At 36.4% G+C, this 14,310-nt stretch overlaps 1 protein-coding gene across 2 annotated transcripts; it reads right to left on the bottom strand.

The window, feature by feature from the left end:
• Positions 1-3,022: 3,022 nt before the first annotated feature.
• On the bottom strand, positions 3,023-14,228 carry LOC135666235 (ribosomal RNA small subunit methyltransferase, chloroplastic-like). Of its 2 annotated transcripts, none has more exons than XM_065177802.1 (11): positions 13,140-14,228; positions 12,901-13,050; positions 11,732-11,788; positions 10,004-10,099; positions 8,838-8,933; positions 7,624-7,708; positions 5,850-5,902; positions 4,881-4,964; positions 3,789-3,899; positions 3,480-3,685; positions 3,023-3,368 (listed from the first exon to the last, which is right to left on the bottom strand). In XM_065177802.1, the coding sequence occupies exons 1-10, from the start codon at positions 13,353-13,355 to the stop codon at positions 3,620-3,622; spliced, it is 1,014 nt and encodes a 337-aa protein (XP_065033874.1). In that variant the 5' UTR covers positions 13,356-14,228; the 3' UTR covers positions 3,023-3,368; positions 3,480-3,619. The 2 variants fall into 2 exon arrangements, with proteins under 2 accessions (XP_065033874.1, XP_065033875.1); XM_065177803.1 differs by having other exon boundaries at positions 12,901-13,009; positions 13,140-13,273.
• Positions 14,229-14,310: the final 82 nt, after the last annotated feature.

The raw sequence follows: 14,310 nt of genomic DNA, 5'->3' as shown, positions 1-14,310 counted from the left end.
TAGGCCATAGGAGATTATTCTTGATAGAAGATAAGATTTTCCTAATTATATGAGGAAATTTCTCTATTCTGTTAGGGAAATCCTTCCTCCTAATTTGTATAAATAGGAGAGGGAACATGTTAATGTATTGAAGCATTTTCAACTATTCAATAAAGCTTCATTCAATATTTGTTCTTATCTTCTATTATTTCTATCATGGTATCAGAGCCGCTTGCCTAGAGTAAGCTCTCTTCTCGCTGTCAATCTTTTCCATTGCCACTCTGCGCCAACGTCCGTTCCCTTCCGCTACGGCATCTCTAGTGCTGCGTAGCTATTTTCCTTCCTCTTTTGCTATAAGTTCCTCTTCTGCTACAGCTTCCTCTTCTGCTATAACAACTTCCTCTTTTGCTACAGCTTCCTCTTCTGTTGCAGTTTCCTCCTTTGTTGTAGTAGCATCACTGCAACATTGCTGTAGATTTCTTCTCTACCATCGCAGCCGTCGTAATCGCAACCATGACCAACGTCGTTGAGAAAAGTGAGGCTTCGCTCTTACCTTCGGCTAGCGACCAACGTCGCTGAGAAAAGTGAAGCTTCACCCTTCGGCCAGCGACCAATGCCATTGCATTCCTAATAACATTCGCGGACTTAAGGAGAATGAAGGGAACGCCTATGCCATCAGAGCAACAGCAATCGCAGCAGCAGCAGCAGCAATCTACACTTATCTTACTCATGAAGCCTCTTGCTTGTAAACAATTCTTTGCATCGATCCAAGATTGGTATCCTTGTCAGCTTGTAAACAATTCTTTGCATCGATCCAAGATTGGTATCCTTGTTAGGAGCACCATCTTGCGGGGGCATGATAGAAGATAAGATTTTCCTAACTATATGAGAAAATTTCTCTATTCTGTTGAGGAGAATCCTCTATTCTGTTAGGAAAATCCTTCCTCCTGATTTGTATAAATAGGAGAGGGAACATGTTAATGTATTGAAGCATTTTCAACTATTCAATAAAGCTTCATTCAATATTTGTTCTTATCTTCTATTATTTCTATCAATTCTTACTTCATTACATTCACTGATGACTTCTCTAGGCATGAACATACGTACTTGATGAAGTACACATATGAGGCATTCGAGAAATTTAGAGAATATAAGAATGAGGTAGAAAACCAGACTGGAAAGAGGATCAAGACTCTTTGATTAGATCGAGGAGACGAGTACTTGAGTACAGAGTTTACCCAGTTCCTCTAGGACCACGAAGTTCTACTCCAATGGACACATCTTTATATACCTCAGCTCAATTGTGTATCAAAAAGGAGGAATCACATGCTAATAGATATTGTGCAGTTCACGATGAGTTTCGTCGACCCACCCATCTTATTCTAGGAATACACCATAGAGTCTGTAACTTATCTTCTGATCAAAGTTCTAATTAAGTTGGTAATATCTACACTATATGAGATATAAAAAGAGAAGAAATCCAATCTTAAGGTTGTTAAGATTTGAAGCTACCCTGCCTACATTAAGAGACACAACCTTGACAAGTTGGAATCTAGGATGGAGTGGTGCAAGTTTGTGGGATACCCAAAGGAAACTTATGGGTATTACTTTTATCACATCGATGACCAAAATGTCTTTGTAGCCAAGAGAGCAATGTTCCTTGAGAAAGAACGTATTCTTGGTGGGGATAGTGGGAGCGTGAAAGAGTTGAGCGAGATTAGAGAACCTAGCTCAAGCACAATTCCACAGCCCGAGTCTGTTCAGGTACCTAGCACATAAGTTTCGACTTTACGTAGGTCCGATAGAGTACCACATCTTTTTTAAAGATATGTGGGATATATCAAAGGAGAGGATGTTGAAAATATTGATCCTTAGACCTACGAGGAGGCTATTACGAGTATAGACTCTGGGAAGTGACAAGAAGCCATGAATTCCGAGATGGATTCCACACGCTAAAAAAAATATTTAACTTGGGATCTCACAAGCAGACATTTTAGCAAATACTTAATATATAATATAAATTAGAAGCATAAATTTCGTAAGCTCTGAACGGTTGCATGATAAGGTGGTTCATCACGATCAAAAGTCCTCAGAAGTACTCACATAACACTATTACGAAATAAGATAGCGAACCAACCTTATACGTTACCCCAAAAGCTCGTCCAATCATATGCCACTTGGGTAGTTCTAATGTGCTGCGTTGGTTGATACTCTGTACTACCTTACAAAGCTATAAAACCCTTAAAATAATTATCAAGATGGTTTTTTTTTAGTTATTTTATCTCTACATAACCTTCACTTACAAGACTAAAATGGTTGCTCAACATAAACTTTATCGAAAATAAAACCATTAAGAAAAGTATTTTTGACATCCATTTGAAATAATTTAAAAAATTTAAAACATACATAGGTAAAAAGTATTCTTATGGCTTGCGATAAGAGCGAAGATTTCTTCATAATATATACATTCTTTTTGTTGAAGCTTTTGACCACAGAATTGTTTCGAACCATGACATATTGTTCCTTTTGCTTGATTAGTGTCAATCATAAGATGATCACTAGGTCTGGTAGATTATCATTTCCTTCGGTATATCGTCTAGTCCACAAACATGACGACTTTCCCATGACATCTAATTTTTCGATATAATATTCGATCATTCTAGCACGATGAAGCACGATGATCGAACCTAGAAGTCTTATTTTCGACATGTCAACCAATTCCCCTTGACATCCAATTTTTAACATTATAATTTTTCGACACATCGTTCAAACTCTTTTGCTCAACGGTTGCTCTTCGATAGTCTGAGTTCGTGTTTGAAGTATTTTCTATGTCACTTATTTCATATCTCAAATAATATGATATGACACTTTATAAAATAGCATGGCGCTTCCTTCCTCTAATGCTTGCATGCTTATGTTAGTTTCTTGTTCGAAGGATTCCATCCAATATCGAATCTACATTTTAAGTGCAAGTCGCTTAAAACCAATTCATTGTTAGTTCTTGCAAAAATTTAATATTAGCAATTCAAGAACAGAAGCCGAATGAATGAAGGATCTCATTTTACCTTTACACAGATCTTGAAAGGGAGATACAATGCAACTGCAAGCTTTAATTCAGCTTACCAACACGAGATTTCCAGTTCAACATGTAACTTCGTCGTTGTTGGGGGTGCCATTCTCAGTTCATCAATTGTTCTTTCGATTCTCCGCAAGGTAGTCAGTCATAGACCCAGCTTCCAATCTTACACAAACCCTAACATGCAAGTCGAATCACTTCTTCTACATGTGGCAGCCGAAATTTGTAGCCGTTTTATACTGTAATCATGCTTCGTGCTATTGTGCTTCTAGGATGATATTTCACCTTTCGGAATCTGGTCTTTGCACAAACCCTGGCAAAATCGATCAAATAAAAATTATGGGATGAAGATTATAAGATCACATGAATGGTTAACAGAACAACAACCAGACATCACTCTTGTTCTCCACTAAATGCCGCTTACCTTCTCCAAGTATGCTCTTGGATGGCTGACACAGATTTGACCTACTTGATCAAATAACTCTTCCTTGAAGATCCCAGCACAAGAATTCCCTTTCTGGCGGTCAGGCAGCTCATGATCCATTCTTTATAAGACACGAAGAGCTAATTTTTTGCAATTAAATTGTGTAGGCTCACAAAATCATCCAACGTTAGCTCTTCGGGTCTGGCCTGCAAAAGAAACAAGGTAAAATAATTAAACAATAACAGAAGACAAAAATAAATAAATAAATAAAATAAGCTTTAAAGAGAAGGAATTGTTGTAACCACTTACTGTGACCGGCTGACCAATGGTAATTAAAGCAGCCTCAATTTCAACAGATGGACATATATGCTGCAGTGATTTACGCAGCATTTTCCTCTTCCCATTAAAGGCAGAATTAACCTAGCCAACAACAAGATCATGGGGTTTGAGTGCTTATTTCCATCAGAAACCTTGGAAAAAAAAGATGATTATTTTACATGATTCATTTATCTCCATCCATCATATGACAAAAACTCCTTATCAAATCAAACTGCTTGGCCTTCTAATTCACAACAATATATTGTATATAAAAAATCCAGATAGCAGGTTGAATTTAGGCCTGCTAAAATGAGACCTAAACAACTAAGTAATTGACTGTAAAAACCAACCTTATTAATTAATAGATGCACCATGAGATAGAAAAAAAGAAAAGAGGTTAAGTACAACCACAAATCCGGAGGCAGGACTATCTTCTAGAATGTAAAGGCAAAAAAAAAAAAAAAGGATCCGTAACTTAGTCTCCTTTCTTCTAGAATTTGAATATCTTGAAATATCCTCCAAAATATAGAATGTAAAGGCCAAAAAGAAAGCAGGATCAGTAACTTCGTCTCCTTTCTTCTAGAATTTGAATATCTTTAAATATCCCTCCAAAATATAGACTTCATTCCTTATTCAAACCTGACAGCAGAATTTTTCTTATTGCACCGAATTATAGTTATTAGTCTCCTCTCTTCTAGAATGTGCATACTTTCAAATTCCCTCCAAACTCAAATAGACTGCCATCCATATTCAACCTTGATTAAAGAAGTTTCTTACAGCTCCAAATCATAGTTCAAAAAATCCTTGTCTGTTTATTATAGAAGTAGAGGTAAAAGTTGCTTTTTATAATCCAAACAAGCTATATAAAAGAAAAATTACATAAACAATTGTATTTTGAAAGATTTTAAGCTGCTGAAATACAACCAAAAAAAAAAGTTACAGCATCACTTTTCAAACTGTATTAATCTAAGTTTACTTGCTCTGTCTTCCCAATTTGATCCAACGACAATTCAGAGATTATGAACATAGCTTCCAACGATTACAATCAATTGAAAGTAGAGAAGTGGAAGATTGCAAACTCACCGTTGAAAAGAAGCTTTTAGATGAAGCAACCATTGGATATTCTGCACTTCGCTTCAGTCTAAATCTAATAATAGCAGCATCAACCTGCTAGGAATCAAGCATCAAACCAACAAAAAACCAATTTCTGAACATCCATGAATTACTTTCTAGACTTTTTTTTCCGTTGTTTTTCCTGATGAATTTATAAGTAAAGTCGAGAGTCAAGACCATCGTATTGGATTTCATAAACATAAGTAAAATTTGCAATATATGAGCAATCAGCATTTACTAGCCACAAAATATCAGGTGTTTCAAGGTATTCACTAGTTACTCTGTAAAAATATGAATTGCTTCCAAAACATATTCTTAAGAAATACAAATTGAGGCAATATCAAGGATCAACAATATTATATTTGCCAGAAGTTAGTCCAGAAAAGGCCATTCAGATGACTTTGTTCCAAAGATGATACCCCAAATTAAGCTTGCATCTGGCATGGTACACAACACCGGGATGAACCAGGTTGATGTTGAGCCAACACATGTAAGCCAGAGGCACCGATCACAAGGAGAGAAGCCAACATGTAATCCAATTTTATTAAACCGACTAATAGGACAGTCTAAGAGTGTTCACTTCAAAAAGATGAAACAACCTCTCTTTTGTCAGGGCTCATAAAGCTCTTTAAATTGAACTTGTAATAATGACCAAATGTTGGACATGTTCTATAGAAGCCCTAATTAAGTGATGTTAATGAAATTTTGAATGGCTTTTATGTTGAGTGAAATCTCCAGTATGAACTTAAAATTTCCAGATAGAAACAAAATTGTAATAGCCAAAAATTCAAGGTAAACAAATATTCTTGGACTTAATCCAAGTTTTTCAAAACAGATAGGACAATGATGATAAACATGCAAGCCATTAGGATAAGGAAATCAGAAACAGAAAAGACAGTCACGGCAAGCACGTAAACCAAGATAATGAAAAAAACTTACATTTGGCTCAGGAAAAAAGTTGGTCCTTTCAACTTTGATTATGTAAGCTGGATCTGTACCATCATGGAATAAATTCTTTGTTAGGAATAACACCATGGGAAAAAAAATTGCGAAGTGTGGCAAGACAAAACTATATTATTCAGCATTCGCATGTTTTCACTTTTTCATTCACCAACACTGTGAATTCGAGGCACAACGAGACAAAGTAAACACCACCAATAATCTACTCATAGTCTTAGCATAGACAATTTAAGTGATGATTCAGGCAATGAAAAATAGTATTGTAACATGACATGGATCTTCCAACAATCAAGAGTCTCACACACTTTTTGTGGTATAACTTTTGTTGAATGAAAAAGCATTGATGATCCCATACTTGCTAATCATTGAAGAGAATACCAGTAAACACACAGCTAACTAGAAACTTTAAATCTAGCAAACAGCCTCTAACTAACTACCAAAAACTTTCAAGAATATCACGATCCCCTCCTCCAATTCACATGAAAAGACTATGCCAATGACCAAATAGATATTCATTAAATAAGTTATCTCTTATTACCACTTAAAATCTTTAAAAATGGGACTAGTGGATAATGCATGTGCCTTGTGCATCGTTCATAGAAACTGTGATTGCCTAGTGGAAACTGGTTGGAGTAATGCAATGGTGTCCAATATACTAACACCGAACAATGATTCTCTAGAATCATCTCCATGAATGAGCATTAGGTGTCTTAAGGAAACAAAGGATGAATGAGAGTCCATCACTAAGTTAAACAAAAGCTGTACTGTAGTATGCATGATTGATATGCTGTAGGCCATAAGAACCTCGTAATGGACCACCTTGTTCATTGTAAGTAGTGGTAAGAAACAATTTATATTCATGGAAAAATAAATTTGCATTCCTTTAGATGAACATTATAAAAATAAAAAGCACTTAATGCATAAGGACTTGCAAACACTTTAGTTTGCATATATTCTAATAAATATTTCCAAGCCCACCAAAAATCTGGATTGATACATACTCTAATTATTTAATGATTTCTATCTCAACCAGTACCATAACCATGGTTTGGCTGGTCAAAATCTCACGCAATGGAAATGTCAAAAAGCAATATCCATGCAGTATCTCCATAGTACATTTACTGCCTTCATCAGAAGTGTCTGCCTGTCAAAGTTACTTAGACATTAAGAGGGCTATATTTTCTCAAACCAGGCATCTGGCAGAGAAAAAGAGATTTCCTGCATTCTAGGATCCAAAATGTCAAGTGTAAAGTCCAGTCTATGTACCTAATTTTGTTTTCCATAATAAGGTATAAAGCTCGAACTAAAGTTGTAATCCAATATTGAACTTGTATAAAAAATTCACTTAGAGTTGACATCAATTGAACCTACACTAGAATCCAGATAAGTTTGTCTGGCAAGAAAAACATATAGCTAACAAGTTCATTAGTAATCTGAACAAGAACAGATGACATTTAAGATGAACTGCTTTCAAATGTAAAAACTTCTAGGCATTTGCCATGGGACCAAACCTTAACAGGTCACATTCATCATAACATGTTGCCACCATCCAATGTTAACATGTTGCCACCATCCGATGTTAATAGTGACACGACAGAAAGACAAATACATGTAAGTAACCACCTAACCTGCATAACTAAGGAATTGGCTCGTCTCCAGTTTTCTCGGTGAGGGATACCACATTTAAGAGCACAGTATTTTCATGTAAATCAAAACTTTCCTCTTTAAGTCCACAACACAGAAGAGTGTGTACCTGAGTAGAACTTCACAAAAATGTTAATGGGTCTGTACTCTGGTGTTCGTAAAGAACAATCTGCCAGGCGTGATGCAGCCTCATCCTACAAACAACACAATTACTTCATCAGTCATTAACCAACCATCATGAATTAAAGCTTGAAATAATCAAGTAAAATATAAAACATAAAAAAAAAAAGCAGAAGCTTCTAACCTACAACATTGTCGATTGTCGCCAATAAAAGAACTAATTCTCCACACAAACTTATCAACCATAAAGAAATTTGACCAGCAAGTATTAAGTGACCAAGTATGAAAAGTGTAACATAATTTGTTCAAGAATAAATCAGTAGAACACTAAGTGAAAATATAACAATGCTCAAGACATAGCTTGACAAGTAATAGTGGAAGTTAAGCACATGACCAAAAAAGGTACAACTGAAAAACCTTACCAAAGTTTCAAGAGCAGGATCATCAAATATTACCAAAAATTAGAAGTGATAGGACTTAGGAGTAGATTGTCATGTGGCAATCATGAGTTGCCTATATAAATGTAAGGACTAACGAGACCTTACCACGTGCATGGTATGTATCATAGAATGCTGTGTTGAACTTGCATATGTGAGTTGTAGGTCACGTACCAATGGTAGCCGCATATGAAAGTTGATGGATGCCAATGTGTATCATGCACTAGCACAGTATCGCATGCACGGTATGCACCTCTGTACTGTATCAGTATTTTACAAGCATGATATGTAAAACATTAGAATCCGTTGCTCACAGCACTTTCATTTTTCATACAGATTATGTTTATCAAGGTGAAACATCATCTCTGACAATGATAACATATTTATGCCAGAAAAGAATGTTCATATATTCCTAGATCCACAGTAACATCCGAGTAGTGCATTAGACAAATCCGAATGACATTAGAAAATGTCTTACAGCAAGGTAAATGAATTGCAAATGACAGAAATTTTCTGGATCAAAATAGGAAGTAGAAGCAGTGAACAATTGCTGAACCACTACTGATATCTAGAGGATGGATTGAAGTATTATTAGCAATTCTAAGACCTTCCATCAACTTGCCAAATAAATCAGAAAGAAAAAAATGCTGACCTACTGAGAGTGGGGGTTAATGTCACATTTCAAAGTAATAAATACGAGTGAGTACTCATGTCCCAAAATTATTCACATTGAAACAGGTATAGGTCACAAAGTAACACTCAAGACCTGAAGTAAAAGGACGACATCAGAGAAGACATCACCCATAGGAAGAAGTTGCTTCACGACTTCTGTGCTTATATTAAAAGGTAAATTTGAAACCACCTGCAGAAAGAAAAGAAAGTGGAACCATAGAATAATGAGTTTGATGCCTTCTTATTGCTCCAAATCTATATATAAATATGATGTAATCAACTTAAATTTTATAACATGCTAGCAACATGATCTGCATAAATCAAACTGATACTCTAATTGTCAGGTTTACTTACACTTGGTAAGGGACAAAGTAAATCCTGGGGTATTATTAGAACACAAGGTATAGGCCCATTAATTTCATAAATGAATGGCATACGTAACAACAATACAAGAGAAGAAAAGATAAAATGTACAAGTACAATATTTAAACATACCATAGATATAGGTCTGTTTCTAATGGCCTACCTAATGTCCTTTGCAGCAGCCGAAAATTTTTATTCAGGACCACTGCTTTGGAAGCCTATGTTCTCAATTAAATGCTAATTATTTTATTATTGTCTTTTGGTTTACTTAAGTGCTGGTTCTATGCACCGAACCTGTGTTCTATACTTCTATGTCTATTTTAAGGCGCTAACCGCTGCTGAAAGCATAGCCATATATTGCAAACTACATACTGTACATAGATACTGTACATACATTGCAACTAAACCACATGATTTGCAAATGGGTTGATGTTGAGAAGCAATACAGGTAGTTTTCCATGGCCACTCGGGAAACAACTTCTTAGTTGCTTAGTGGACTTGGAAAATACTAGTCCTTAACTGAAGCAGCAACTTGACAAAGTTACGAAATGGGAAACTCACAGAATATATACAAACAACTTTAATATGCTCTTCTAGCAAAATTAAGTATAATGTTACTCATTGTAACTATTATGTATGTTTCCTCCCATCACATTCTTGGAGTCAATTGTAAGACTCAAAAAGAAAAGAAAACAGAATCTAGATGCATCTAATGATGAATACTTGCTTATGTAGAATTGACAATATGGTAACTAGCAAGTGATAAAAACTTTCAGAAATGCTATTACAAACATTAATCAACTATGTCAAACTACAAAACTCACTATGAATAAACTACACAATAGAATATGTAGTTTCATAAGAAATAAAAAGAAAAGAACCAAAAATAATGTAAACCTTGGCATATGTTGGACTGCTTTCCTTGTGATTCTTCTCCAATAATGAACTTAAATGTGAATGGATATGGCATTTTGTGAAGTCTTCTTGCAAAACCTACACAACCAGTAGAAGTTTCAACTGATATTTTATTAACTAATTGAAAGTACACTGCTCTGACATGTCGCCTTAAATTAGCCTCTCAAATCAATTGGAAATTCAGCACATTACATATTGATCTGAGGGAATCTAGATGGAATTTTCTTTCTAAAATGTGTCAAAAGGGTTTGATAGGGAAGTGGTACTGAATCAGGTACAAGGTCCTGGACACTTCTTGAAAAATTTTAGGTGACTAAAGAATCTTTGATAGTCCAATTTAGAAATTTTAGAATTCACTATCAATTCAAGGAACTTTAGTTTACAATCCTTGTTACATTTTCAGCTCAAGGGTCTTTAGTTTAAAAATTAAAAGCTTAAACTATATTGCGATACTAAGAAAACTGAATTTTTTTCATATTTAGAAGTCTGTTTCAGTTACAATTTAATTAGATATATGAGCCTGTTATCTTTATAAAACGTTCTTAACAACCAGAAAACAGCATGTCAGGAATAAAATATATTTTTATGAGAAGCACCTCCATTTCCTATCATTCTTGTGATAGTGATACTACATGTGTTTGTATGATACACACATAATTGTATGGAATTTCCAACAATTATAGGGATATAAATAAAACTTGCTCATTATCTTTCATATGTGTTACCGTTTTGTCAACATGATATGAGGTGCATATTACAGGATATATGGCATATTGAGAGCTCCACATAACAATTAAGTTGTCGACTCCAACACATTTTATGAAGGAATGGTTTTTCTGGAAAAAACAAACATTGAGAAGTTCTGGATATAATTGCTTTGAGGAAAAAAAAGGGATTTAAAATGAGAAAAGGCTTCCAAATCATGAAGAATGGGTGACAACAAGCAAGATTCAAGATTAAGTCACACATCCAGACAAGGATATGCCCATTGAAAAAGGGAGATCAAGGATGTGAGATCAAGTACAACATATTAAGGTAATCTCAGAGGGCCATTAATAAAAATGATAACTAAGCTATAGATGACTCCTAGGTCAAATTTCATCTAGATAAATGCATTAGGACATGGCACAAGAGAGTAATTATGGCTCCAGGAGAGATTCATAAGGTGGCTTGGTTGATTTACTCATGCAATGAGTTACTGAGAATTTGATTAGTACAAAATGTCAAAAGTACTTTAAGGGCCATCAATGAAGAAATTAGCGATTTATGTTCCATCATTTAGTTAAACATGGAAATAATTAAATATTTAGATCTTCAAGTTTCGAAGAGAGCATGTCAATCATGTAGGTGTCATCTTCTTCTTTAGGCAGGTTTCCAAAAGGTTTAGAGAATAAGGAGAACTGCCAAGTGATATGATTCAATACCAAACTACTTATTGGTAGGTTAATCAAGAACTTTCAGGTACGTGCCTGATAAGCTGATAACAGGATCTAGAGGTAGCTGTATATTATGGTAATTATTATCACAAAGTCCGTGACTCCTGAAACAAATTACAGAAACTACAGCCTGAAGTATCATTTAAGTTTTTTAGAGAAGACTAAATAATCTTAAATCGTACTGAAAAACATTTCCATGGCAATAACCATGGCAAGAACAATGAAACAAACAACATTCAGGGAAAGATCCAATAGTAACTTAAAGCAGGATTACCATCAATTGGTCTGTAGAACGAAACCTTTCCTGAACAAGAGTGGCCATGTGTGGATCCTGAAATAGAAAGGAAGTTCCAAATTTTAATGATAATTTTGCAACAAATTGGAAATTTGGATTAAAAATCTCTTAAAGATTTAAAGCATGAGTTTGAAGAAAAATTGAAACAAAAAATGCCCTATCTTTAGAACTAGTAGTCAACAGTGAATTCACTGTTAATCAGTTCAATACCTTAGTTGCAAATAGACATGTCATCTACAAAGGAGCCTAAAGTAGTGAAACTTCATACAAGCCCAATTCTCTTTAGTAAAGTAAGATGGATACTACTCCACTAGCTTGAAGACTCAAGAAATAAGGGATTCACTTTCCAGAACTATCGAGTTTGGAATAACTACTAAGCTCGCAATATGTGAGTGACAATTTATATTAAAAAATGTAGACACATATTATTATTATTATTATTATTATATATATATATATATGCAACTCACAAAGATATTCAATTCTTGATACATTGCAATCTAAATCATCAGGAACTTATTCCAAAAGTGGAAGATTTGCTCACAAGAGAAAAAGAAGTTAGTGAAAATATATATGGCCATATTTATTAATATTTTTATATGAAAAATTTTCAAATATCATGTAAAATTTTTATATAATTTTATATTTTTCAATTAAGCAAATGGTCTAATCGGTTAGACCAGTAACTGAGACTTGGCCGGACTGTCACTCCAGGTCTCATAGTAATGTCACTCTAGTGACAAGGAGGAAGAAATCAAGTAAAAATAATCTAATTGACGTATATCCTTAGGCCTAAAGAACTCGCTTACACACAAAAAGCCCGAAAAGTCTTGGCTGATTTGTGCTTTATCTTAAATGAATGTTCCTCTCGCAGCTCCCCAATATAGTCTTTCTTCACTCTATCATTATGGTTACAGACTATATGTCAAGACAAAATTAATAAAGATGTACAGATAAGAAAGGGAAGAATTTGTAAAACTTGATAGAGAATATGAGTTCTATAAATTAGTGGTAATTTTGAGGTGAAATACATTAATCTCAATACCTATTCAGAGAAAAAGTAAAAGAAAATTGCAGCTTCGTCATGTAAGCAAACATCTAAATAAAGAAAAATGCGTACAGGGTCGCGAGAGCGAAGAATTGCTGACCTTTTCGATGGCAACCACCGTAGCGCCGGCATCTATCAGGACGTTGGTCAAAGAACCAGTTCCTGGCCCTATCTCCAGGACGACATCGCCTTCTCCGACCCCCGCGACCCTAACGAGCTCCTCGTTAACGCTCGAATTCAACATATAATGCTGGGCGAACAGAGGAGACGAATCAAGACCTCGAAAGGTCCAAGAACCGGACGATCGTTATCTTTCCTTCTTGCCGAACGTGTTCTTACCTGGCCGAGCGACTTTCTTGGAGTGTGGCGGCCGCGGGAGTTGAGGGACCGGATGGTAGCGTGGTAATCGTCGTCGCCTCGTCGCCTTCCTCGCTGTCCAGTGGCGGCGGCCACGGCGGCGCAGGGGAGGAGCCGCCGAGCAGGGCAGGGGCGGGTGAGCGGCGGAGGCGGGGCCGCCAGGCAGGGCGGAGGAGAGGATGGCCGGACGGAGAGCATCTCGATGGGCGGCGGTGGGGTTTCTTTGATACACTCCCCGATGACCAGCTTTGAAGGAGGGTGGTATGTGGCAGACGAGGCTGGACAATCCTGACCGTTGGATGGATCCTGTCCTGCTCTGTTCTTCACATATCTATCCCTTCAAAGGTTCGAAATAGCATATTTGCCCCCTTACACATATTTCTATGTTCAACATATTTAAATTATTAATTAAAAATATTAGTATCCTTCCAATAAAGTCACGTCCAATAGCAAAGACTTCAATCTAAAAGGAAAAGCTATTACTCTATGAAAATAATGTTATTTGAAGCTTCGATGACGTTATTAAAAATTAACTATAATGACATTAAGGATCTAATCAGCTTAATTGTGCTACCCAGCAGCATCAGTACTCCACTCCCTGAGAGATAGTCTGTGGATGTTGGTGGTCGAGTATTGTGACATTTCTCATCTGCACCAGTCTGTGCAGTCCAAGTTGGTGCAGCAGTCGGATCTTTCCAAACTGCCACAAGTCAAAACAACATGTGCTTTAAACGGATGGTTCAATGCTTGAAACTTTTATCCTTATCCTGACGCCATGCTGCTAGCTTTGACGTAGTCAGAGAGAGAGAGAGAGAGAGAGAGAGAGAGACTGATGGATGGCTTGGGAAGGGTAGAGAAGCTTCAGGGGATGCTTCTTGAGTGGAGAGAAGGGGGCATGTTAAGTCGGGTTGTTCGGAATTGCCAACCGTCACCGACCGTACCACTAGAAAGCGCGTGTCTTGCGCGGGCGACCAAACTGACAGCTAACCGTCAGAAGTGCGTCAAGATATCTTCCATACCAAGAAAAAGTAAACGGGCCGCTGTGCCCTAAGTCGGTACTTGACACCTGCATACGTGGCATCAATCTCGGGTCGGCGGCTTCCTTCCTCGATCCTGCAGCAGAGGCTTTTACCTTTGACCACCCCGAGTCCAG

The sequence above is a fragment of the Musa acuminata genome, unplaced genomic scaffold (assembly GCF_036884655.1).
Source record: "Musa acuminata AAA Group cultivar baxijiao unplaced genomic scaffold, Cavendish_Baxijiao_AAA HiC_scaffold_1077, whole genome shotgun sequence".
Lineage (NCBI taxonomy): Eukaryota > Viridiplantae > Streptophyta > Magnoliopsida > Zingiberales > Musaceae > Musa > Musa acuminata.
This window is presented reverse-complemented; position numbering and strand designations above follow the sequence as displayed.

Coding starts and splice junctions, on each gene's coding strand:
- LOC135666235 (XM_065177802.1), bottom strand. CDS start 13,355: ATGCTCTCCGTCCGGCCATCCTCTCCTCCGCCCTGCCTGGCGGCCCCG. Junction 7,709..8,837: donor ATGTCGTCCTTTTACTTCAG/GTCTTGAGTGTT, acceptor TGTTGTTTGTAG/GATGAGGCTGCATCACGCCT. Junction 5,903..7,623: donor TTTTGTGAAGTTCTACTCAG/GTACACACTCTT, acceptor ATGATGGTACAG/ATCCAGCTTACATAATCAAA.